This window comes from Sorex araneus, chromosome X, assembly GCF_027595985.1.
Source record: "Sorex araneus isolate mSorAra2 chromosome X, mSorAra2.pri, whole genome shotgun sequence".
NCBI classification, from domain to species: Eukaryota; Metazoa; Chordata; class Mammalia; order Eulipotyphla; family Soricidae; genus Sorex; species Sorex araneus.
Window position 1 is genome coordinate 278276611 of NC_073313.1, and position 22329 is coordinate 278298939.

General features: G+C 63.5%; 1 protein-coding gene and 1 pseudogene across 1 annotated transcript in view; both read left to right on the top strand.

Moving 5' to 3' along the window:
* The window catches only part of TTC7A (tetratricopeptide repeat domain 7A), a 67793-nt gene extending 48549 nt beyond the window's left edge, over nucleotides 1-19244 (top strand). The window contains exons 16-20 of the mRNA XM_055122595.1: nucleotides 6837-6953; nucleotides 7732-7829; nucleotides 8132-8266; nucleotides 12575-12777; nucleotides 17885-19244. Of these exons, the coding sequence (XP_054978570.1) occupies nucleotides 6837-6953; nucleotides 7732-7829; nucleotides 8132-8266; nucleotides 12575-12777; nucleotides 17885-18106 (775 nt within the window). The 3' untranslated portion in view covers nucleotides 18107-19244. The remainder of the gene's footprint in view (nucleotides 1-6836; nucleotides 6954-7731; nucleotides 7830-8131; nucleotides 8267-12574; nucleotides 12778-17884) is intronic.
* LOC129400359 (small nucleolar RNA U3) lies at nucleotides 9041-9129 on the top strand (annotated as a pseudogene).
* Nucleotides 19245-22329: the final 3085 nt, after the last annotated feature.

Sequence of the window (22329 nt, forward strand, 5' to 3'; positions counted from 1 at the left end):
ACCAGGGAAGGGACCTGCCCTCCAGTCCTGTTGTCTGACTGTGTGCGGGAGCCTGTCCCTCTAGTCCTGTTGTCTGTGTGTGGGAGCCCGTCTCTCCAGTCCTGCAGTCTGACTGTGTGCAGGGAGCCTGTCTCCCCAGTCCTGCAGTCTGACTCTCTGTGGGAGCCCTTCCCCCCAGTCCTGTTGTCTGACTGTGCGGGAGTGCGTCCCACCAGTCCTGTTGTCTGACTGTGCGGGAGCCTGTCCCTCCAGTCCTGTTGTCTGACTGTGTGCAGGAAGCCCGTCCCTCCAGTCCTGTTGTCTGACTGTGTGCAGGAACCTGTCCCCCCAGTCCTGTTGTCTGACAGTGTGGGAGCCCGTCCCTCCAGTCCTGTTGCCTGTTGTCTGACTGTGTGCGGGGAGCCCGTCCCCCCACTCCTGTTGTCTGACTGTGCAGGAGTCTGTTTCTCTAGTCCTGTTGTCTGTGTGCGGGAAGCCCATCCCCCCAGTCTTGTTGTCTGACTGTGTGCAGGAAGCCCATTCCCCCAGTCCTGCGGTCTGACTGTGTGGCCCGCAGAGCAAGGCCTGCTGGAACCCGTAGTCCAGGCTGTGTGAGGGAACAGCTGTACTCCCTCCCCCATCCAAACTTACTTCGAGGTGCACCTGACACCCCATCCCCACCTCTCGTGCATACATGTGCACATGTGTGCACACACACACACACACACACACACACACACACACCTCTCACCAGCGTGTGTACACACGCACCCTCTCACCAGTACACACTCTCTCTCTCTGTCTCTCTCTCTGTCTCTGTCTCTGTCTCTCTCTGTCTCTGTCTCTCTGTCTCTGTCTCTCTCTCTCTCTCTCTCTCTCTCTCTCTCTCTCTCTCTTTAGCTGAGGCTTCCCCAGGGTCCTCCTGCAGAGCAGGGCCGACCTCTCAGGGAGGAGAGGCTGGGCGGGACCCTTTCTCGCCTCCTTACCCCCATGGATGGCTCAGTGAGCACAGTGAGGTCTCCTGTGTCTTTCCCCAGCTGCCTCCATCTCCTGCTCCCGCCCTCTCTCCAGTCTCTGCGGCTAAGGACCGTCTGCTTGCTCTGAGCTTGCAAAACCAGCCGATCCTGCCGCAGAGCTGGGCTGGCCCGGAGGGAATCCGGGAGGGGTCCAAAGCCCACTGATGTCCAGCCCCAAGACTGAGGGAGGGAAACAGCCTTAGCTTTGTGGAGCTGAACTCAGGGACCATAAAGCAGAAGCAAACTGGGTCTGGGTTTCCGTGCTGTGGGGCGTGTAAAAGGCAGGAACGTGACGGGATGACAAGGGCCCCTCAGGGACCCGGAGCGGCTTCCTGCGATCCTGCGGGCTTTGGGACACAGGTGCTGACTACACTGGCCTGGGCAGTGGGCAGCAGGCCGGCCTTCGGAGGCCTCACTGGGCTGGGTTCTTGGCTGGCCCCGGGGGCGGAATGTGCTCTCATGTGCCAACCTTTTCTCCCAGCCTGGCTCTGGGCAGGAGTAGGGAGCAGCGCAGCAGAGAAGCTCCCTCCCGGCCTCCCTCCCTGCTTGCTCCTGGGCTCAGGCTCTGGTTTAGGTAATAGATTCCTGCTGCTTGAGTCAGGCAGTCGCCATGGCTACCAAACAGCATTCCAGGGCTGGTGGGGGGAGCTTTCCAGTAAGCAGCCTGGCCGCTAGGGCTCTCCCGCCCGCCGGCCTCCTGCAGCGCCCGAGCCCCTCCCTAGCCCGCTCCTGTGGGAGCCCAGGGCAGGCACGATGGGGCCCCTAGACAAGCCGCAGCTCGCTGTGGTAAACAAGCGGGCCCAGGGCTCCGCCAGGAAACCTGTGCTGTTTTGGAAACGGGCGATAACTAGGTGTGAGCGGGCCCGACCCTGGTGGAATCCAGTTCCGCCTCGCCAGCAAGAGTCCAGGATGTCCGGCAGCTGCTCGCTGTGCAGGGCCGGAGCTGCCCTGGGGTCCCCCTCTGGACTCCCCCTCCCGTCCAGTTCATTCCTCCTTAGGAGGGACTTGGGGGAGATGACAAGCTTCAGACACCAGGCGTCGCACAAAAATTGTCCATCCCTCTCTGTGCCTTAAATGGTCTCGGCCACTCCCCGAGGACGGGCATGAGGAGAACCGCGCAGGCCCTGAGGTGGATACGGGTTCTGGCCTGGTCTGGCTCCCAGCCCCGGTCAGCAGTCCTTCCTCTGCTCAGCCTGCGCATGTCCAGTGCTGTCCTGCTCCCTCCCGCTGCGAGTGTGCACTGGGGATGGGCAGGCAGGCAGGCCCTATGTGGCCCTTTGTGCCGAGTGCTTTGCCGTCCCCAAGTGTTCAGCGGGCAGAGAGCTGACAGCCCAGACCCCGCTCAGGTTCACACCCAAGACCAGTGACATCATTTCTCAGGGTCTCCCTGGGGACCTGCTTTCTGCAAGTCCTTCCACCCACTGACAGTGATGGACAGGCTCTGGGTGGTTCATGGGGGTCTCACTGAAGGGAATGGCAGGAGCTGGGCTCCAGCCTGCAGAAGAGAAGGCTAGAAGACTACAGCGCACACACACATACACACACACACACACACACACACACACACACACACACACACACACACACACCTGGCTGTGACAGGTGGGGGCTGGAGACAGCGTGCAACAGGAGGGCGCTTGCCTTTCACGCAGCCAACCCGGATTCTATCCCTGGCCTTCCATCTGGTCCCTCAAGCACTGCCAGGAGTGAGCCCTGAGCACCACCGGTGTGGCCCCTGAATAAAACCGAAGTCCCCAGACTTCCACCTCAGCCTGAATCAGCTCCTTGAGGTGATGAACTGTGCAGCCCTAAGAGACGAGGGGGGGCCCCAGAGCACCTCGGGGTGGGCAGGTGCCGACCTTGCACCCGGCTGACCGAGGTCCGATCCCCGGAACCACATGTTCCTGAGCACAGAGTCGGGTCAGTCGTGGACTCGGAGAGGTGGCCCAAAAGCAGGTCTTTAAAATGATGCAGGACGTGGTCCCTTGTGGCCCCTGCCTCTGCTGGCCCTGGCCGAGGGCGGCCACAGCCTCCTGCTTGCACACCCTCGCCTGCTGCCAGTCTGGGCCTTCCTTGAGGTCTGTGTGGCCCGCCTGTTGGCTAGATGACGGCATCAGCCACCGAATCTGGTTCCAGACCCCCAGCCCACCCCCGCCAAGTTAGTATACAGCCAGACCAGGTGTCTCGGCCTTCTGACCACCTCTGACCACCCTTTTGAACGTCCTCTGCTCCTGCCTGCAGCAACCCCCCTCCCACCTGCCCCGCCTCCCACGCCCACTGGGAGAAAGGCAGCGTTCGCTCACCTCAAGGCCAGTGAGCAGGATGGGGCGCCCAGTGGGGAGGTTCCAGGGGGAGTGTGAGTGAGTGTCGGAGTGTCTGTGTAGACAACCCCAGGCCGGAGCCCAGGACTTCCAGAACAGTAGACGGTCCCGGATGTGGGTCTGCCGTGGGCCACTGCAGGACAGGGCTCTGGACTTGGCCAGTGAGGAGCAGAGCTGGCTGGCCCCGCCCACGACAGGGAGAAGGATAGCTAGGGGACAGGTGCCACAAGAGTGAGCCACACACACTCACACAGACACATACACACTCATACACTCATACACACAGACACACTCACAGAGACACACAGACACTCGACACACACAGACATCCCAGGGACACACTCATACACACAAACACATATACTGACAGACACACATAGATGCGTAACGCACAGACATTTACAGACACTCACAGAGACACCCCAGGGACACACTCGCACATGCAGACACACGCTCACACAGCAGAGCCCGGCGTGTGTGCCGGAGGCCTCCAGGGGCAGTGGCCGCCGACTGGCTCCTCCCCCAGCGGGGCCACAGCCTGCTGGAGCCCTGGTCTCCTGGCGCAGCGACTGGGCTTCCCGGGGTGTGGCCGCCTGGCTGGACCTGCTGTCCACTCGGCCGTGTCTCCTTCACTAAGAGCAGCAGCCCAGCCGTGCACGGGAGTCACTGATGATGTTTCCCCCAGTCAGCCCCAATGTGGACCTGCGGGGCCTGGGGGCTCCTCGTACCCCCCATGACTCTCCCGGAAATGCCCACCGCCTTCCAGGCCCAGCCAGTCCTGCTGACTCCGCTTCCTCCTGTTCCCAGAGGCTGGTGACATCCTGGCTGATGCCCCGTCTGAGGCAGCTGGCGTGGGGGGGCCCAAGGATGGCACCGTGCCTCTCTGTTAGAAAGGGGGCTCAGGCCCAGACTGCTCCTGCCCGCTGCTGCAGGTCAGGCCGACTCCCACCTGTGCTGCTGCCCTGCCTTCCCCGGCCTGGTGGCTCAGTTTGGGCTGCGGGGTCCCAGCTGCTGCCACCACTCCCAGAACCCACAGATGACCTTTCTTCCTTCATTTTCTTTCTCTGAGGGGCGGGTGGGGGGGGGGTCATACCCAGCGATGCTCAGGGGTTACTCCTGGCTCTGCACTCAGGAGTCACTCCTGCAGGTGCTTGGGGGACCATATGGGATGCTGGAATCAAACCCTGGTCAGCTGCATGCAAGGCAGATGCCCTGCCCGATGTTCTATCACGCTGTGCTATCATCACTCCAGCCCTTTTTATTTATCTGGGGGATGTGCCAGGGACTAGACCACATCCAGGTGCTCAGGGGACCACATGTGGGGTCTGTGTGCCTGCTAGGCACCTGCCCCTGCACTCTTGGGCCCTGCAGGGGGAGTGACCAGGGCTGTCCACAGCCAGGTAGCCGCCCTGGTTTACAAAAGGCAGATAGAGCCAGAAGATGGGGAGCACTTGGCAGGGGAGCATCTTTGGCACCAGATGGCAAGTGTGCCCATGCCATCTAATGCCAAAGGCAGGGCCCGAGTGAGTGCTTGCCGGCCTCTTGAGTCTCACAGGGAAGTGCTGTCAGGGTCACACGGGAGTGTGGACGCCCTATCCCCCCACCCGGCCCTTCCCACTGCCAGGGGGAGCCCAGGGGAGAACTGGAAACCCCAGCAATGGGGGTTTAGAGGGGGTGACCTCTGACCTAGGACAGTGCTCACTAAGTTAGCGCCAGTTTCTTAAAATATCCCTTATTTACGAAATAACTCTTTGAAAGTGAGAGGAAAGACATTTTGAAAGGCGTGAGCTCACCGGTCCTGAGGCGACTGGCCCAGAGACGGTTCCCCCCTAGAGTCTTGGGAGGGAGGGTTTGTCTTCCACGACGTTGCTCCAGTGTGCTGGGCCCCCGGATGCTGGGTCCTGAGGTGGGCTGCCGAGCTGCCGTCTGGCCGACCCTCCCGGAAGACCTCTCTGCAGTGGCAGAGCCGAGGCAGGAGCACCAATTCTCCCGGCTTGTCCTGGGGCCACAGCGGGCAACTCTCTGCTCCCTGCTCGTGCCGCAGCCTCTGCTCTATGCCCGCCTTTCTCGTTCTTTCACTCATGGACCCATGCTCGGGATGCCCAGGGTGCTGGGGGCAGAGCTGGGCTCACCTGTCCGTCCACGACCCCCTGCCTCGGCGTGCCCGTGGGGTTGTGCCTCCGTCCCTGCAGGGGGCCCGAGGCTTTTGAGAAGGACTCCCGGTAGCCCTGTCTGCCTCCCCTCGCCCCGGCCTGGCTGTGCTTGAGGACTGAGCACTGCTGCAGGAGTCAGCCCTGGGCACTCCCAGGGGACTCGTCACTTGGGTCTCTCCTGGGCCAGTGACACCCCCGGTGTTGCTGTGCCATTGTCCTGTGGGCCGACGAGTGCTGGGGGGAGGGTTAATCCTGGCTCTTTGATTTATTTGGGTTTGGGGGCCACACCTGTTGATGCTCCGGGCCGACTCCTGGCTGTGCACTCAGGGGTCACTCCTGGTGGGGTCCCAGAGATGGAAACTGGGTCTTCCATGTGCCAGGCACACACCCTACCTCTGTGCTCTCTCCGGCCCCTCGAGGGGGGCCTTAAAAAGACAGAATCCTGCTGCAAATGGCGCTTCAGCCACAACCCTGTGCTAAGGGCCCAGGGCCCCCCACCGGCCTCAGGACACGCCTTCTCGTCTCGGGGACAGGACTGAGGGAGAAGCCCTCTGCTCTGACAGGGCCGCGGGGAAGAGGCACCTGCAAAGCGCCCAGAGGGACGGGTTGTCCCTGCTGCCCCCTGCCAGGCGGGCCAATGGTTAGGCAGGGGCCATGCGGGGGAGGTTGGCATGCAGGGGACATGACGGCCCTCCGGGGACACACAGGGCCAGGGGTACTCTAGCTAGGAGCGAGGGGGTAGTGTGAAGCAGAGCGGGAGCCTTGGGGCAGGGGCAGCGAGGAAGACCTGCTGCCACATGGAGCCAACCCGGCGGGCAAGGGGTTGACTGGGTCCTTTGCTCCAGCCCAGAGGATGTGGCTGGGCTGAGAAATTCCCTGCAGGTCACTCATGCCGCTGGAATGCCTGCAGCCGCCAGGAGAAAAAAGACAGTCACACAGAAGTCAGGGCGGGGCAGCCAGCTTTCTCACTGTGTTCACGCTCGGGGGAGGTGCGCTGTGGGATCCCCGGGAGCAGAGAGCGGCCCGCCTCAGGAGCTGGTGGTGCAGCCTGGCCAGGCGCAGTGTGGAGAGCCCTGGGCTGCTCCCTGCCGCTAGGGGCAGCTGTGTGACTCCGCCTCCCTGAGGTGCTGGCCCCCAGCAGGAGGCTGTTTGCCCTGCTTGTGGCCAGCCAGGTGACCACACTTGGTGCTGCGGGGGCCCCAGGGAGAAGCAGCGGGCACCCTGCTAGGGCAGAGCAGATGGGGAAACTGAGTCACTGAGTGTAAGGAGTGCCCCAGGGGACAGGCCTTGTCTGGGTGTCGGTGACTAGAGGAGGGGGCTGCACAGCGTCCTGACCCCACACTGATGCGCGTTCGTCTTGCCCGCAGCCTCATGTTCACCAAGGTCAAGCTGGAGCAGGTGCTCAAGGGCCCGGAGGAAGCGCTGGGGACCTGCCGGCAGATGCTGCGGCTGTGGCAGAGTCTGTACAGCTTCTCCCAGATGGGGTGAGTGCAGGCTGCCCCCCCCTCCCCGTGTGCATGCACACATGCAAACAACATGCATACATGCACATGCAATCCTATATGCAAACACATGAACACATGCATGTGAACACACATGTACAAACACTGCATACATGAACATGCATACATGCACACGAACACATGTATGCACATGTGTGCGTGTGTACACGCCTGTGCATGCACAACGGTGCCAGTGGGAGGGGAGGGGTTTGAGAGGCAAGCCTGTCCGCCCCCTCAGCTGTCTCGTCGTCTCGTCTGCCCTTAACCTGTCGATCCCTGGTGAGTACCAGAGAGACCACTTAGGAGGAGGAAGTGCGGAAGGCGGGCGGGAAGCAGGGGTTGGCTTCTCTCCCTGCCAGGGGGAAACTGAGACTCAGCCTCCTGCAGGAGCTGTTTGGCAACTGGAAGGAGGAGGAGGAGGAGACAGTTCCTGCCCCAGTTCTGCTCTCATCCCCACCCCCAACTTCTTGAACCCAGCCAGAGCAGGACACCCCTGTGAGGGCTGCCACTGCCCCGGATCCTCTGCCGCCCCCAGCCCCCAGAGGAGCCCTGGTGTCAGGGGCCTGGGCCTGGGCGTGCGTGTGGAGTCGGGCCTTGGCCTGCGGGGCGGGAGGTCTCAATGCCAGCCCTGACCTCTGTTCTTCTGCTCTGCTTGGCCTCGTCCTTCCTGGTGGCCCCTCCCCCTTCTCTCCTGGGCCCGAGCCGGAGCCCTGTGCCGCCCCCCACAGCCCTCACCGGGCCGGGCCCCTTTGCCTTCCAGCGGCCTAGAGAAGGACGGCAGCATCGGCGAGGGTGTGGCGGTGAAGAAGCAGAGCGGCTTACACCTGACACTGCCTGACGCCCACGACGCGGACTCCAGTAAGCCGCCCCTCTGCCCACGCTCTCCTCCCCGCCCGCTGCACCGGCTAGGCGGGGCCAGAGAGTGGGGGCTCCACACCCGGTCTGTGCCGTCGCTGTGCATCAGTGGGCGAGCGCCAGTACAGCGGGTAGCGGGCGGGGCACCTGCGTTGGACGCGATCAACCCGGGTTCAACCCCCAAGTAGAAGGAGAGGCTCTGCTGGTGACCATTGAGTGCCCCGGTGGGCTGGTGTCTCTGCCCCTTGGGAGCCCTGGGCTGCAGGTGAATGCCTCAGCGGGACCCCCCGCCTCTTGCCCCACAGGCTCCCAGCGCGCCTCATCCATCGCGGCCTCCCGGCTGGAGGAAGCTATGTCAGAGCTGACCGTGCCCAGCTCCGTCCTGAAGCAGGGCCCCGCGCAGCTGTGGACCACGCTGGAACAGATCTGGCTGCAGGCCGGTGAGTCCTCGGCCCCCTGTAGGCCCCCAGGCCCCTCGACCACGTCCTGCCCCCAAGGAAGGAGCGTGGGCATTGGGGGCTGAGCTCTCATTCCTGCTGTCTCTTCTCCGCGGGACCCTGTACATAGAGGGAGGGGTCAGGGCCATATGTCATGAGGCCCGGAAGCAGACTCCTCGTGGCAGTGCTCGTAGGGCGAGGTCTGGCGGATGGTGGCCAAGGCTGCTGCCCGGGTGACCTGCCTCGGGGTGGCTCTTCGCCGTTGTGCCTGTGGAGTCAGAGGCCCAGCGAGCGTCGGGCTGCCCCGAGCACGGTGCTCCTCTGGCCATGCACTGCAGCCCAGGGCTCATTGGTGCCACTGACAGTGGGTCAGCGCAGGGTGCCAAGGTGTGGGCAAGGCTGGTGCTGGCCTCACACACGGCCAGCCGGGTCTGCATGCACCAGGAGTGATCCCCGAGCACTGCTGGGGTGACCCAAAAATGAGAGAGAAAAAAGGAGAAAGCGTCAGGGTGATGCAGGGAGATTCGAGTGTGGGGGGGATCTGCTGAAGGGGGTCTGCGTGGATTGAACAGCCACAGAGAATGAAGAGGAGGATAAATGGAACCCTGAAAACATGCGGCAGGCCCACATGCCTGGGCGAGAGCCCCGCCCTTGTTCCCAGGCCCACATTCCGTGACCCCAAAATGCGTGGCGCCCCCGCCACGCCCCCCCTCCGAGAGGCAGGAAAGTCGGGGCTGTGCAGATTTTTGTGCAAGTCAGAGTTAGAATAGGCTCTTTAAGACTATACTTTCAGGGATCATTTCTATAGTATGTTACTAGAATAGGCTCTTTCCCCGAGCCTGCGGTTTTCTGGATCCACATAGGGACACATTAGTATTCCGCACACCCCCTCTCTCCCACCCCGGGTTCTGGGTCTGGAGAGGAAGCAGACCGGGACGCACAGCGGGCTAGATGGGGAAATGCTTCCATCACTCGGATACTGCCCTAGTTAGCGCCTTGGATGGAGGCCGGGGCAGGGCGGAACCGTGCCACTTCCCGGGGTCCGATAGCCGGGACCTCCCCTCACGCAGACATTTGGGAGCTCCCCCGCGGTGGGGTTGTTCACGTGGGGAATGGTGCTGGCGGCCTGGGGCCTCTGGCCTTGCCGGCTTGGCTGTTCCCCGCCTCCCCACCTCCCTCTTCTGCACACTCGTCTGGCTCCCTGTGCGCCGTCCATGTCTTTTTCGCCAGGGACGGTCTGAGTAGCTTTGCCAGGGGCAGGAATGGGCGCCCGGCATCAGGAGACAGCTCAGAGGTGGAGGGGGGGGGCCCTGGAACAGCTGCACCCCTCGTGTCTGTCTTCTCTCCCGTCAGCACCCCAGAAGCTCTTTGCTCTCCTAGCTGGGGCCCGATTCCTTCCTGGGAGCCGCCTCGTCCCTCGATCCTCACTGGGTCCACAGTCTGTCACAGGACCAGCCACTCTCCAAAGGCCTCTGGGAAGTGTCCTCCTGCCGCCCTGTGCCCCAGAGCGGCCCAGGGCAGAGGTTTCTGTAGGGACAGTGTCCCATCCTAGGACTGGGGGCGGGGAAGGTGAGGGGTTCCAGGGCTCCTGCCGGATCCAGGGGGGATCCTTGATCCTCACCCCTGTGCAGGCCGGGCGTCTGTGTCCAAGGGGCCATCATGCCCTCACCCCCACCCCCCCGAGCCAGGCAGCGCTGTTGCCAGGACCCCCTGCCCCATTCCCCGAGTCCTTCCACTGGCCACAGCAGGTCTGTTCGGAGACCCCCTCCTTCCCCTCAACGGTGGTGCCTGCGCCCCCGCCCCAAGCCATTTATTTGGTCAGGAGCCACTGCTGGCCCTGGTCAGCCGTCGGCTGCATCCTGCATGCCCGGGCTGGCGGGAAGGGCACTGGTGTATGGCCCTGTGGAGGGTCAGCTTCTTTGGCATCTGGGAGAGGCACCACCCACAGGGCAGAAGGGCACATCCCTCGGCCACTGCCCCTCTCGGAGCTGACCAGGGCGTGTGGGAGCCAGTCCCCCACTGGAGGTGCCCCAAAGGCAGGTGGGGCGGCAGGTTGTGCAGCCTTGTAGGTGGGGCTGCTGGGTCCCTGGGTGGGTGAGAGCAGCATCCAGAGAGAACCCTGTCTCTCCCAGGGCCACCACGCCTCCGCCCCTTCCCTCCCCTCCCCCTCCCCCTCATTCATCTCCCTGCCCTCCTTTTTGTGGCCCCACCCAACAGTGCTCAGGGCTTACTCCTGGCTGTGTGCTCAGGGATCACTCCTGGCAGGGGACCTTATTGGGTGGGTCTTATGCAGGCAGAGGCCCCCTCTGACCCTGCCCTCCTGCCAGCCTCCCCCCTGCCCCGCCTCTCCCGCTGCCTCCCTGGGCCTGTGCCTGTTTTCCAGGGTGTGTGCACGACGTCAGCCTACTCAGGATTCTTCACTGAGAGACCCTTCACTCTGCCCTGAGCCGAGGCCTCCCTCCCTCTAGCTGGGTGGTCCCGGGAGCACTGCACCAAGAGCGAGTCCCCTGGGCCCTGGGGTGCGGCTGAGACCAGGAGGCCTCGGCAGGACTAGTGGAAGGCTGGCTTGCAGGGCCCCTGGGAGCAGATGTTTCCATTTGGAGCTGCCAGGGCAGGGGGGGAGGGCCGGGAGAGGAGAGCTGGAGGCTCAGGAGTCCGCAAAGGGGCTGGGATCGGCCGGGAGGGGGCCACAGCTGACTCTTGGGGGTCCCCTACCCATGCTGTTGTGGCCAGCAGGGGCCCCCGCAGACAGGCCCGGGAGGAACTGGGACCTGCCTTGGGGAGCACTGTGCTTGGCGAAGCAGCCCCCAGAGCTGAGCTTCTGAGCCGCCCGGTAGGGCAACCCCCGACTCGGGTCCGAGAGGAGGGAGGGGGCGCCCCTAATTGAAATCTGTTGATGTGGAGTAAGAGGCCCGAGGGAGGGGCCAGGAGCAGCCTCTGGAGACGCCTGCAGTTGTAAACAGCTTAATGAGGCATGTCGGCGGGCGGGTAGCCTCCAGACTGCAGTGGGGGGTGGCGCAGGGCTGGCCAGGGCCGGCTTCCCCAGCCCCCAGCAGACACATCCTTCTGCCTGCCCTGTCCATGAGCTGGGCGGCTCTGTCATTGGGGCCTGCTCGTCCTTCCTCCTCTCTACACCCTCTGAGCTGAGTTCAGATGTCACCTCCTCCAGGAAGACTTCCCTGACCCCTTCCAAGTACCTCAAACACACTAGAGTTGGCACTTGGCAACTCTGCTGCCCCCGGTGTTTTGGTGGCTGGGCTGCCCCCCCCCCACCTCATGTCAAGGGCTGTGCACACAGTCAGAACTGGATCGCACAGAGGACTGCAGCTGGGAAGGGAGCAGGCTCCGAATGCCAGGGGAATGAGTGGGCAGGGCGCTGGCCTTAGCCATGGCTGAGCCAGGTTCTAGCCATGGCACCCCCTAGAGTCCCCTGAGCCCACCAGGAGTGAGCCCCGAGTGTTGCCAGCCGTAACCCCGAAACAAGAACAAAAGGAAGGGAGTAAAGGGCAGGGAGAAAAGCAAAGCCCGGCCCCGGGCTGCCCTGCGACCCCAGGGGCAACAGCCTCAGCCCCCACTCTCACCCCTTCCTGGGGCCTCGCACACCCCTGAGCTCGGAGCTGGCGCCTGTGGTCCCTGTGGGTTGCCCGGCTCCTGTCTCACGGTGGAAGACCTACCACCCTTGGCTAGCGGGGCCTGAGCGTCTAAGGACGCAGCGGGTCCCCTCGAGCTCGGGGGACCTTCGTGCTCGTGACTGGTCACACTTTGAGGCCGCAGGCTGCCTGCCCACTGCCTTTGGGGCTTCCGTCCATCCTTCTGGCCCCCGGCCCACCCCAGACTTGGTGTTACAAGCGCGCTTGGCGCTTCTCGACTCTCCTGGCTACGTTAAGCTGCACTCCCGGGGTCTGCGGTGGCTGTGGACTGGCCCTATGGGAGCGACGGCCCAGCTTCCCGAGGGGGCAGGGAGGTGGCCGGCCCCTGGGGGCCTCCTCAACCGCTGCAAAAAGTGACATGGGAGCAGTGGTGGGGCAGGGGGACTGCTAGGACCCGGGGGTATCCCTTCAGCTGTCACCCCGGTCCTCTGAGCCTGGGTTCCCTGCAGCAGAGGCGTGGCCGCCCCCCAGCCCATGAAGGCGGCCGTGTGGCGGCTCTGTGCTCCTGGACGGAGGGGCTAGGGAGCACTGCCTGTCTCCTCCCGTCCCCCAAACTCAGGCACGGAGCAGAGTGCCACCGAGGCCAGACCCACCCGGCTGCTCAGGGTGGGCTTCCGTCCCTGGGCGCCCCTCACCCCACGCCCTGTCCCTGTTGCCGCAGCCGAGCTTTTCATGGAGCAGCGGCACCTCAAGGAGGCCGGGTTCTGCGTGCAGGAGGCGGCCGGCCTCTTCCCCACCTCGCACTCGGTGCTCTACACGCGGGCCCGCCTGGCTGAGGCCAAGGGCAGCCTGGAGGAGGCCAAGCAGCTGTACAGGGAGGCGCTGACGGTGAACCCCGACAGTGTGCGCATCATGTACCGCCTGGTGAGTCGCCCCGCCCGCCCCTCACTCTGCTGCACCCCGGGGGGTGGGCAGGACCTGGGGGCCACGGCCACAGTTGGGACTCCCCAGATCCCTGTCAGCTTCTGGCAGGAACCATGTTCGTGCCCACGGGGCGAGTCACTCAGTCGCTGGTGCTCCGGCTGGTCTGGCCCTGCTCGAGGCCTTCCTGCGACTTGGCTCCTGGTGCCTGCACTGGCGTCTTCGTGCAGGAGCCTTGGCTCGGCGGAACCCCTCCCTCCCCACCCACCTCCCCAGAAGGCAGCAGCTGCCGAGATGAGCGAGGCCGGGTGTTGGGCCAGGGGTGTGCCACTCGTCCTGTGGCTTCCGGAAGGGCTGACACAGCCTCGCTGTTGGGGTCTGGGTGGCACCCCAGAGGTGACCATCTGCAAGGGATGCGAGCTGGGGGCAGGGCCTTGTTTAGAAAATTCCTTCCAGCCTGAGGGGTCAGTCTGCATGCCCTGCTGCCTGCTTGAAGGGTTTCTAGCCCAGGCCGCCGTGCGTGGTGACCATCGTGGGGAGAAACCCGAGATGGCCCCTGGTGACGCCGCGTCTGGCCCTGCCTCGTAGCCTGTGTAGTTTTCACCTCTGCCTTCCTTCTCTGATAAACGCCTCCCCGGAGGTTACATCCAAAAATCCGATTCTGGACTCGGACCCTGCCCTCAAGACTAGGGCATGCAGTGCCACACCCGCACCAAACCCAGCAGAACCCAACAACGAGCATGATTTTGCCGCTCACAGTGAACCATTTTTCATTTGCGCTTATTAGTGTTTGTGACTATTTCCCTGAAATTGAAGCTGTTTCCCAGGGTGTGTTTCCATGGTAACTCCTCAGCTGTCTGGAGCAGCTCCCTGGAGATGCTTCTGAGGTGCCCCCTCTCCTCTCACTGGGCGTCTGCTGTGCTGAGGAGTCACAGGTCAGCGAGGCTCCACAGCTCCACCCTGCCAGCATCCCATGTGCACACGTAGAAAATAGCAGAATCCAGGGACATGCAGACATAGTGGCGCCTTGGTCCTCAGCCTTGGCTCGTCCGTGTTAACCGACACAGACACTCATGACATTTCCTTGTAAATCAGGAAGCCCCTGGCCCCAGGGTGGCTGTTGTCCGGGGAGGGGATGCAGGTGACCGTCCCTAGCCGGGTGCTGGAGGAGGCTGTCACACCTGCCCCCGTGCCAGACAGTGCCGATGCACATAGCCCCTTCCCCCACCAACCAGGTGGCACCTGTTTCACCTGGGTGCAGGGTGCGTGGGTGCTGCTTGAGGCCCCCGGGGACAGTGCTAGAGCACGGGAGAAGCCCAGGCGTGCTTGGCCTTTGGGGACCTGTCTCTAACCACGCAGGGCTGTCTCAGGGGCAGCCAGGAGCCCAAGGGCAGAGCGGGGTGGCCCTGAGACCTGCCCTCCCTCCACCTGGAGGCCACACTGGGCAGTGCCCAGTGTTTCCTGGTTACGCGTGGAGGGACCGTGTTGGACGCTGTGTGCGAGGTGCCACTCTGCCCCTAGGACTCTCCACACGGCCCTGCCTAGACTCGGGGTGCCTGTGGAGTGTGAGCCCGGGCGCCTATGCTGCATTTAGGGTGGGGCTCCTGGGGCTGGAGGGCGTTTGTTCCATCCCACATCCCAGAGGGCCCCCGAGCACCGCCAGGAGTAGTTCCTGAGAGCAGCAAGGGCGGCTGGCTCAGCCTGTTTCCTGGCCTGCAGGGGAAGAGCTGGACAGGCAGGGTCTCTGCCCCCAGCCGGGTGGCTCCCACAGTCTCAGTCTGAGGTGGTTTGTCCCTGTCCCCACCACACCCCCGCACGCGCACGTGCGCAAGCAAGCACACACACACACACACACACACACACACACACACACACACACACACACACTCCCACTTCCACTCCCGACCTGCCATGGCCATTCTCCCCAGGCTCGCCTAGGCTCTGCATTCCTGACCGGAAAGTACAGGGAGTGCTCTAGGGCCAAGTGTGTGTGTGTGCGTGTGTGGTATGTGCGTGCCTGAGTGTGTATGCCTGTATGTGTGTGTGCATGTGTGAGTATGTGTGAGGGGGGTGTGTGTGCATGGAGGAGTGTGTGTGGGGTGTGTGTGTGTGTGTGTGTGTGTGTGTGTGTGCGCGCGCGCAGGCAGGGTCCCCGAGTGACGTCACTGTTGGCTTCACCCTGAAGCCCAGGCTGTTAGACCTGGCAGGGGATGGAGCCCCCCACCCGGCTCCTTGTTGCCTTGGCTGCTGGGGGCCCTCGTGGGTCTTAGTGGCCCCTTAGAGAGGTGAGCAGGAAGCTGCTGACTCAGCTTGTAAGTTCAGGGGCCCCAGGTGACATCCTGAAGGGACCCTCCGTGCACTTCTCCAATTCCCCTCCCCCCCGCCGCCAGCTATGTCCTCCCCCTCACGGCCACACTCTGGGCTTGCCTCCAGAACCCCGGTCTGTGGGCCTTGCCCCCTGCCGGGCCTGCACGCCAGCGGCCCCCACAGCAGCGGGGCTGAGCCCTCATATGGGCCCCCCAGACTGACCAGACCTGCCACCTGCCCAGGCTGACCATCTCCGAAGGTTCCGCTCCTGCCTTCTCCCCTGGGGTCCCCGAGAGGAGACCAGCCCTGCCGGCCCAGGGGGGCTCTGGAACAAGGCCACCCTCGGCCCCTGGCTGGGACGCCCTGGATGGCGCCGGGTGGGGCTCGAGGCTGAGCCCCTCCCTGCAGAGCACTCGGGCCAGCCCGGGGTCCTGTGAGGTTCCGGCTCCCCATCCACCTCCGAGGGTGCCCGAGCCCGAGGGGTGTCAGCTCTCCAGGGTGGCTGAAGGGGTGGGGTGGCCCCCCAGGGTCCTGGTCTGGGGACCAGAGGCTCCAGCAGCCTCCAGCTGATTCCCAGCCACACCAGTTGGAAAGGCTGTTCCAGAATCCCAGGAATGTGCCTGGGGCTCAGAAAGAAAATTCCCAGAATAACTGCTCTGGCTCCTGGAGGGCAGGCACAGGCGGCGTGAGTGGCCTGCAGCTGGCCCCGCGCACCCCACAGCCCGCAGCTCCCCGCCAGCACCTCTGCTACCCCATGCCTCGGGGGTCTGTTTGGAACACAGGAGTGGGGGGCGGAGACAGGATGTGGGTGGCAGCCAAGATAGAAAGTTCTGGAATTCTTCCCATGGGTCCATATCTCAGGCTCCTGCTTTTGTGATTTGAAGCAGGTTGCTGTCCGCCTTTGTCTTTGGGTTTTGGGGCACCCTCAACAGTGCTCCGGGCTGACTCCTGGCTTCCTGCCCAGAAATCACGCCTGGTAGGCTTGGGGGACCCTACGGGATGCTGGGGGTCGAACCCGGATTGGCTGCGTGCAAGGCAAGGGCCTCCCCGCTGTGCCATGGCTCCAGCCCCGACTGTCCATGCTCCGGTAGGGTAAGCAGAGGTGCCCCCAGTCTGGGCACGCAGGAAGGAGTGGTTGGCCGCTGGCTTTCCGGGCCCAGCCCGAGCCCGCGCTGCCCCTCTATCGGGTCCCCCATAGTGCCGCCCAGGCTTGGCCAGGCACCCTTCACTGGGCAGGGGATGGGGGCCGGGACGGAATCCCAGTAGCGTGTCTGGGTCCCACGGTGTCCGGGCTGGCCAGAGCAGGTGAGGCCTCGCATCCCCCCGGGGTGCCCGCCCAGTTGCCAGGCAGCAAACAGCCCTGAGTTGCTACCAAACACGAAGGCGGCTGGTGCCCCGGGCAGGTGTCGGCAGATCCTGTTACAGACCCCGGGCCCCAGGCCCCCGCCTGACCCCAGCCAGCCCGGTGTCTCCTTTCAGGCGCTAAGGTCAGCTGCCGTCCCCCGCAGGGAGCCTCACCCCCCTCCACACACGGGGGTCGGCCCAGCCTCGGGACCTCCCCTTGTCACAGGCGCGCCAGGGAGAACTATCATGTGCCTCAGTTTCCAGGCGGGGAACCAGCAGTCCGAGCCGGGCACCGCCCACGGCCCCCAGTTCTGGGGCGCTGCTGCTCACAGCCCCAGCGCCCATTTCCCGTGGCTTCGTCCCTTGCGCTGCCCAGGGTCCAGTGCCACTGGCCTCGTGCCCTGCTGGCCAGACTGGGCTCTGCCCTCCCGTCCTAGCACCTGAGTCAGCAACGCTTCCGTCTGGGCCTGGGCCATCTGTGACCCTGTGCTCAGGCCTGCACGCAGCGCCAGGACAGCCGGGGAAGGGGGACACGTGTGTACACGACCCAGGTACACACATGTACATGACACAGGCTCCCAGGCACATGACACACATGCACACGACAGGACACATTCATACATACACAGGATCCGCATACATGCAGCACTAGTCACGCATATACACAACACAGGGCACATGTACATGGCACAGGGCACACGTCACAGGACACGCATGTACATGACACACAGGGCACATATGGATGACATCGGGCGCACACATGTACAGCACCCAGGGCACTCGTTTCCTCCGCCCCGAGCAGGTTGGGCGCGTGCCAGTCCCTGCGGTTTATAAAACCAGCCTAAGCAGCTTCCCCAGCACGTCTCCATGGCAACGCAGGCCTCACTGCAGAGCCCAGAGAGGAGGAAGATGCTCCAACTAAAAATGTACCGTGGCTGCTGCGAGTGGGCTCCCACGAGGGGGCCCGGGTGCTGGCATGGGCGTTGCCAGGGCTCCCCCTCACCCGGAGGCCATGGTGCAGATTAGCAGGTGGCTGCCTCGAAACCTTTGCACAGCTGGACAGCCCCTCTGCCCCCCAGCCCCTGCTGCGCCTCCTGGTGTGGGTGGGAGGGCGCAAGGAGACGGTGCCAGCTCCACGTCACAGTCCTGTCACATTCTCTCTGACCTGAGGCTGCTGCCACCTGGCAGGTCAGACCGCCCTGAGCCCCTCCCCCCTCACCTGCTGGTCCCCCAGGCTTCGGGGGATGGTGAGCCCAGAGGGGTTGGAGTGTCCTCCCGCGTGACTGGCCTGCAGACCCTGGAGGGTCCCAGGCTTGGAGCCGGAAACTCAGCCCTGGGTGACCCAGACCACAGGCAGGAGGCCGGGCTGCAGGGACCAGGGAGGACTTGAGTCCATCGGCGCCGGATGGGGCTCCTGGCGGCCCAGCCCCTCATAGCCGCTCGTCCGCTTGTTCTGCAGGGCCTGATCCTGAACCGGCTGGGCCACCGGAGCCTGGCCCAGAAGGTGCTGCGGGACGCCGTGGAGAGGCAGAGCACGTGCCATGAGGCGTGGCAGGGCCTGGGCGAGGTGCTGCAGGCGCAGGGCCAGAGCGAGGCGGCCGTGGACTGCTTCCTGGCCGCCCTGGAGCTGGAGGCCAGCAGCCCCGTGGTGCCTTTCTCCATCATTCCCAGGGAGCTGTGACGCGGGCCGGGATCCGGGAAATACATCTCAGCCCTGGCCCTGCCTCCCACCCTCCCGGGCCCTAGCTCTCGGCCGCTCAGAATGCCTGGGTTCGGGAGCAAGAAGAGGCTGGAGGTGGCCCCCGGGAGCGTCGTCCGTCTCCGATGCCCTGGATGGTGCCTCCTGCCTGGACCCCCCTGACCCTGCACCTGCTCAGGTCTCCGAGCCTCAGCCCTTGGCTCACGGGTGCCAGCAGTGACCCCCTCAGATTCTCCCTCAACCCCCCTCCCCCCGAGACAATCAGCTTGAGCCTTAGTGCCCACTGGGCACTGCTGGGGGTGTCATAGCAGCCTCACCTCCCCGTCCTTCGCATCCAGGCTGCCACTGCCACCCGGGGTCCCAGCCTGACTCCGGCACCCGCACTTGCTCCCGCAGCCCATGATGGCCCAGCGCCGACCTTGGGCCTGCCCGTTCCTGCCTCTGCTGCCCCTTCTCCCTGCGCGCAGGCCCCAGCCACCCTCCTCAGCCCAAGGCCCCCAGGAGCAGCTCAGAAGGCTCCCCTTCTAGAACATACCTCTGGCCATTGCGGGCAGGCTGGGCCCTAGGGTGGCCCCAACCCCAGCCTGGTTCTTGAGGTCCCCCTGCCCAAGGTCAAATAGGTACTGTGGTTGGAGAACCCTGGTGGGAGGGCGTTGCGCCTGCCCCCGCCCCTGAGGGTCCTGGACCAGGGGGCAGGCAGTGCTGGGTGCCCCCAGCCGCCCTCACTCACCGCTCGGGCTCCCTTTTCTGCCCAGCTGGGGGTTTGTTTGCCAGCTTTCCCGAGCACTGCTGTCGTTTCCCAGGCCTGTTCCTCAGGAGCAAGGGGCAGTCGGTGACCCACACTTGGCAGGGACCAGCCCCAGGCACCGAGCCTGCTGGCTGTGCTGGGACAACACTCTCTCTCTCTCCCTCTCTCTCTCCCTCTCTCTCTCTCTCTATCTCTGTATATAAATAGATATATATATATATATATATATATACACACACACACATATATATATGAGAGATCTATTTTTCTCCCTGGAACTCTATTAGGAAAAAAAAAAGCAAGTAAACCACAAATGCTGTTGGTTTGCCTGGAGGTACCCAAGAGGCCAGGGGTCAGGGATGAATAAAGAGGCCCTTGGGGGCAAGCAAGTTGGTCTGAATCGTGGTCATTAACTGGGCCCGGGGACAGTGGGAGGGGGTGGCTGCGCCGGGCTCATTCTCGTCCCCCCGAATCCAGGGAACAGCTGAGAGGCCAGGGTGGGCCTCAGCACTGAGGAAGGACCCCAGGAGGGGCTGGTCTGAGTGAGCACCGGCAGGAGCACCTGCGGCAGCCCCACCAGTCTAATATGTAGCGATCACACCTCGTGTGTCTAGGTTCTGCTTAGGGTTCCCAAGTGAGCGCTCTGGAGGCGGGGCTGGCCACGTGGCGGAGCACACACTGTTGGTGAGGTAAGAGGCCTTGGCCTCAGCAGCACAGGAAGGATGGTGCTCCGGGCCAGATACAGCTGGGCGGGGAGGAAGGGGCTGGAGCAGGTAGGGTATTTGCCTTGCACTGACTCAGGTTCGATCCCTGGCATCCCATATGGTTCCCTGAGCACTGCTAGGGGAGTAATTCCTGGATGCAGAGCCAGGAGTCACCCGTGAGCACTGCCAAGTGTGTCCCGCCCCCCAAAAAAATTACTATGAGGGAGGGGAGTGGGGTGCACACATGTAGGACATGCGCCTCTCCCTGGCCTCGGCCTGAGAGTGACACGTTTGCCAGAAGCTGTTCCTCCAGGTGCCCCGATAGGGCCCAGACTGTGCAGGAGGCGCTGGGCGCTGCTGTCCGAGGAAGGACCTTCCTGGAGCCTGCCTGGGCCCTCCCTGTTTGCAAGCAAACCTAGCCTGTGGGTTTCGCAACTCGGGAGTGTCCGGTTACTTCCCACCCTCTTGGTCCCCCCAGTGAGAATTAAAAGTTGCCTTAGGTCATAGCCTTAGGGCTGAGTGGTGTCACATTCCCTGCCAGCCTAGGAGAGGCTTTGCCCCACCGACCTCAAGTAGGTCAGAGGTTGGGAAAACCTGGGGTCTCTGGGCATGCAGTCATCCCCCCCCCCACACACACACACCTGTGGACCACACACCCAGTCCACACACACATAGTTGTACACATACACACTTGCGCACACACATGCTTGTGCGCGCACACACAGTTGTACTTGCACACACTGCTGTGGACCGGGTGGGCACCTAGTCCACACACAGAGTTGTACGCGCACACACGTGCTTGTGCACACACACGCTTGTACACGCACATACATATAAACACAGCTGTGGACCCTTGTGCACACAAACCCGGCTAGAGGGGAAGGGTGCCCCACCCAGCCCACTGTGCCCCCGTGTGGAGACAGACAGGCCCTCAGCCCCCCACTGGGGACACCCTACGCTGTTCCTGCTTCTATGTTGCAAGTATGAGTGGAATTTCAGCCACTGCCGCCCGCCTGTCTTTCTGCAACCAACGTACTCATTGTTGCACCACCTGGACACTCCGGTGTTGTCACCAAGCAAGTATTTCCTAGCCCAGAGACGGGGAGGCACCCAGCTAAGCACCGTGCCTCTCACCCAGCCCTGCTTCCTGCAGTCCCCGGGAGCCCCATAACACAATGACCATCGGGCCCCCAGAGGAGGTGATTGCGAGGGCTTGGCCCGCCCCATGCCAGGAGCACCCTCGAGTGAGTGGGCAGAGGAGAGGAGCACCAAAGGGGGCTCCAGGAGGGCCAGGGGTGTCACAGGCCGTGGGCACAGGGACTGGATGTGCCTGAGCGGTTGCCAGCCCTCCCTGTGGCACTTCCCTCCTTCAGAGCCTGACACTGGACTCGTGTCCGCTCTGTGGGTGAGAACTAGAAGGCGGGGAACATGCGGGTAACCAAGAGGGGGCCTGGCTCCAGGCATGGCCGGTTGCTGCAGGACAGCTGCCTCTGCCGTGTTCGGGAATATGTCCCACCCAGCGCCGCCCGACAGGAGGACCTGTGGGTCCCGTCCATATTCCTGGGCGTCCCAAGCCTAAGATGGGCCCCTGATCCCGTGCGCTGTGACCTGGGGTCCTCGGGACAGCCTGAGCAGTGGCCCTCCTGCATCTAAGCTGGTGGGGAACAGGTGCGCCCAATCGGCAGAGGGTACACCACAGCTGCTCACCTGCCCCGAGTTCCCAGTCCCAAGTCCTGTTCGCAGGGCACCGTCCAGCCCTGCTATGACCCTCGCCCTGAAAAAGAGCATGTGGGTGAGGGGCTCGGGCCCCAAGGAGAGACGCCAGCCCACTGCCTGCTGCACGTCCTGCCTCCCAGTGGCAGCTTGGGATGGGGGAGGCGAGCTCAGCAGAGCGGGGTGATTGATGGCTACTCCTCACTGCCACGTGGCCCCACCGGCCTGCGTCACCTGAAGGCCACAGGTCAATAGCCAAAGTGGCTGTCCCCACAGAGCTGGTGGCCATGTGCACTGCCCAGTGGAAGGGCTCTGGCTCCCCGGCCTGGGAGTTCTCCGAGTCTGCCCCCTGGGCTTAAGCTGATGCATGGCTGCCACTGAGGGTCCACTCAGGCCCCCTCTGCGCCCCCACCCCAGCAGGCTCCTGGCACTCACTCCATCCTCAGCCATTTGAGCTGGGAGCATCTGGGCAGCCCTGCTGGAGCTCTGGGCTGCTCCCGGCCCTGTTCTTGGGCACTCCATGGGGCTCGGCACACGCGCCGCTCCAGGGCTTGAACCCACGTCTCCATCCGCACAGCAGACTCTTCAGCCCATTGATTTCTCTCGGCAGGCTCTCACGATGCTGCACATCCTCCTCACCTCCCGACATCTCACCACCTGACATCCTCATCTCCTCATCCTCCTCACCTCCTGGCATTTCCTCCTCACTTCCTGTCATCTTCCTCTCCTCCTGACATCCTCTTCACCTCCTAATATCCTCATCTGATATTCTCATCTCCTCATCCTCCTCACCTGGCATCCTCCTCACCTCTTGTCATCCTCCTTAACTCACTGCATCCTTCTCACCTTCTGGCATCCTCCTCACCTCCGGGCACACCTGTGGAGCTGCTGTCCTGGTTGTGGGTGAAGAGGGTGATCCTCGCATCTCCCAGTTCTGTGTCTGACACATGCTGTCTCCCACGGGGCCCTTCCGTAGTCACACCCAGGGGAGATATGTTTGTTCCGTGAAGGTGAAGCGACTGCGGCCTCCCTGCTCAGTC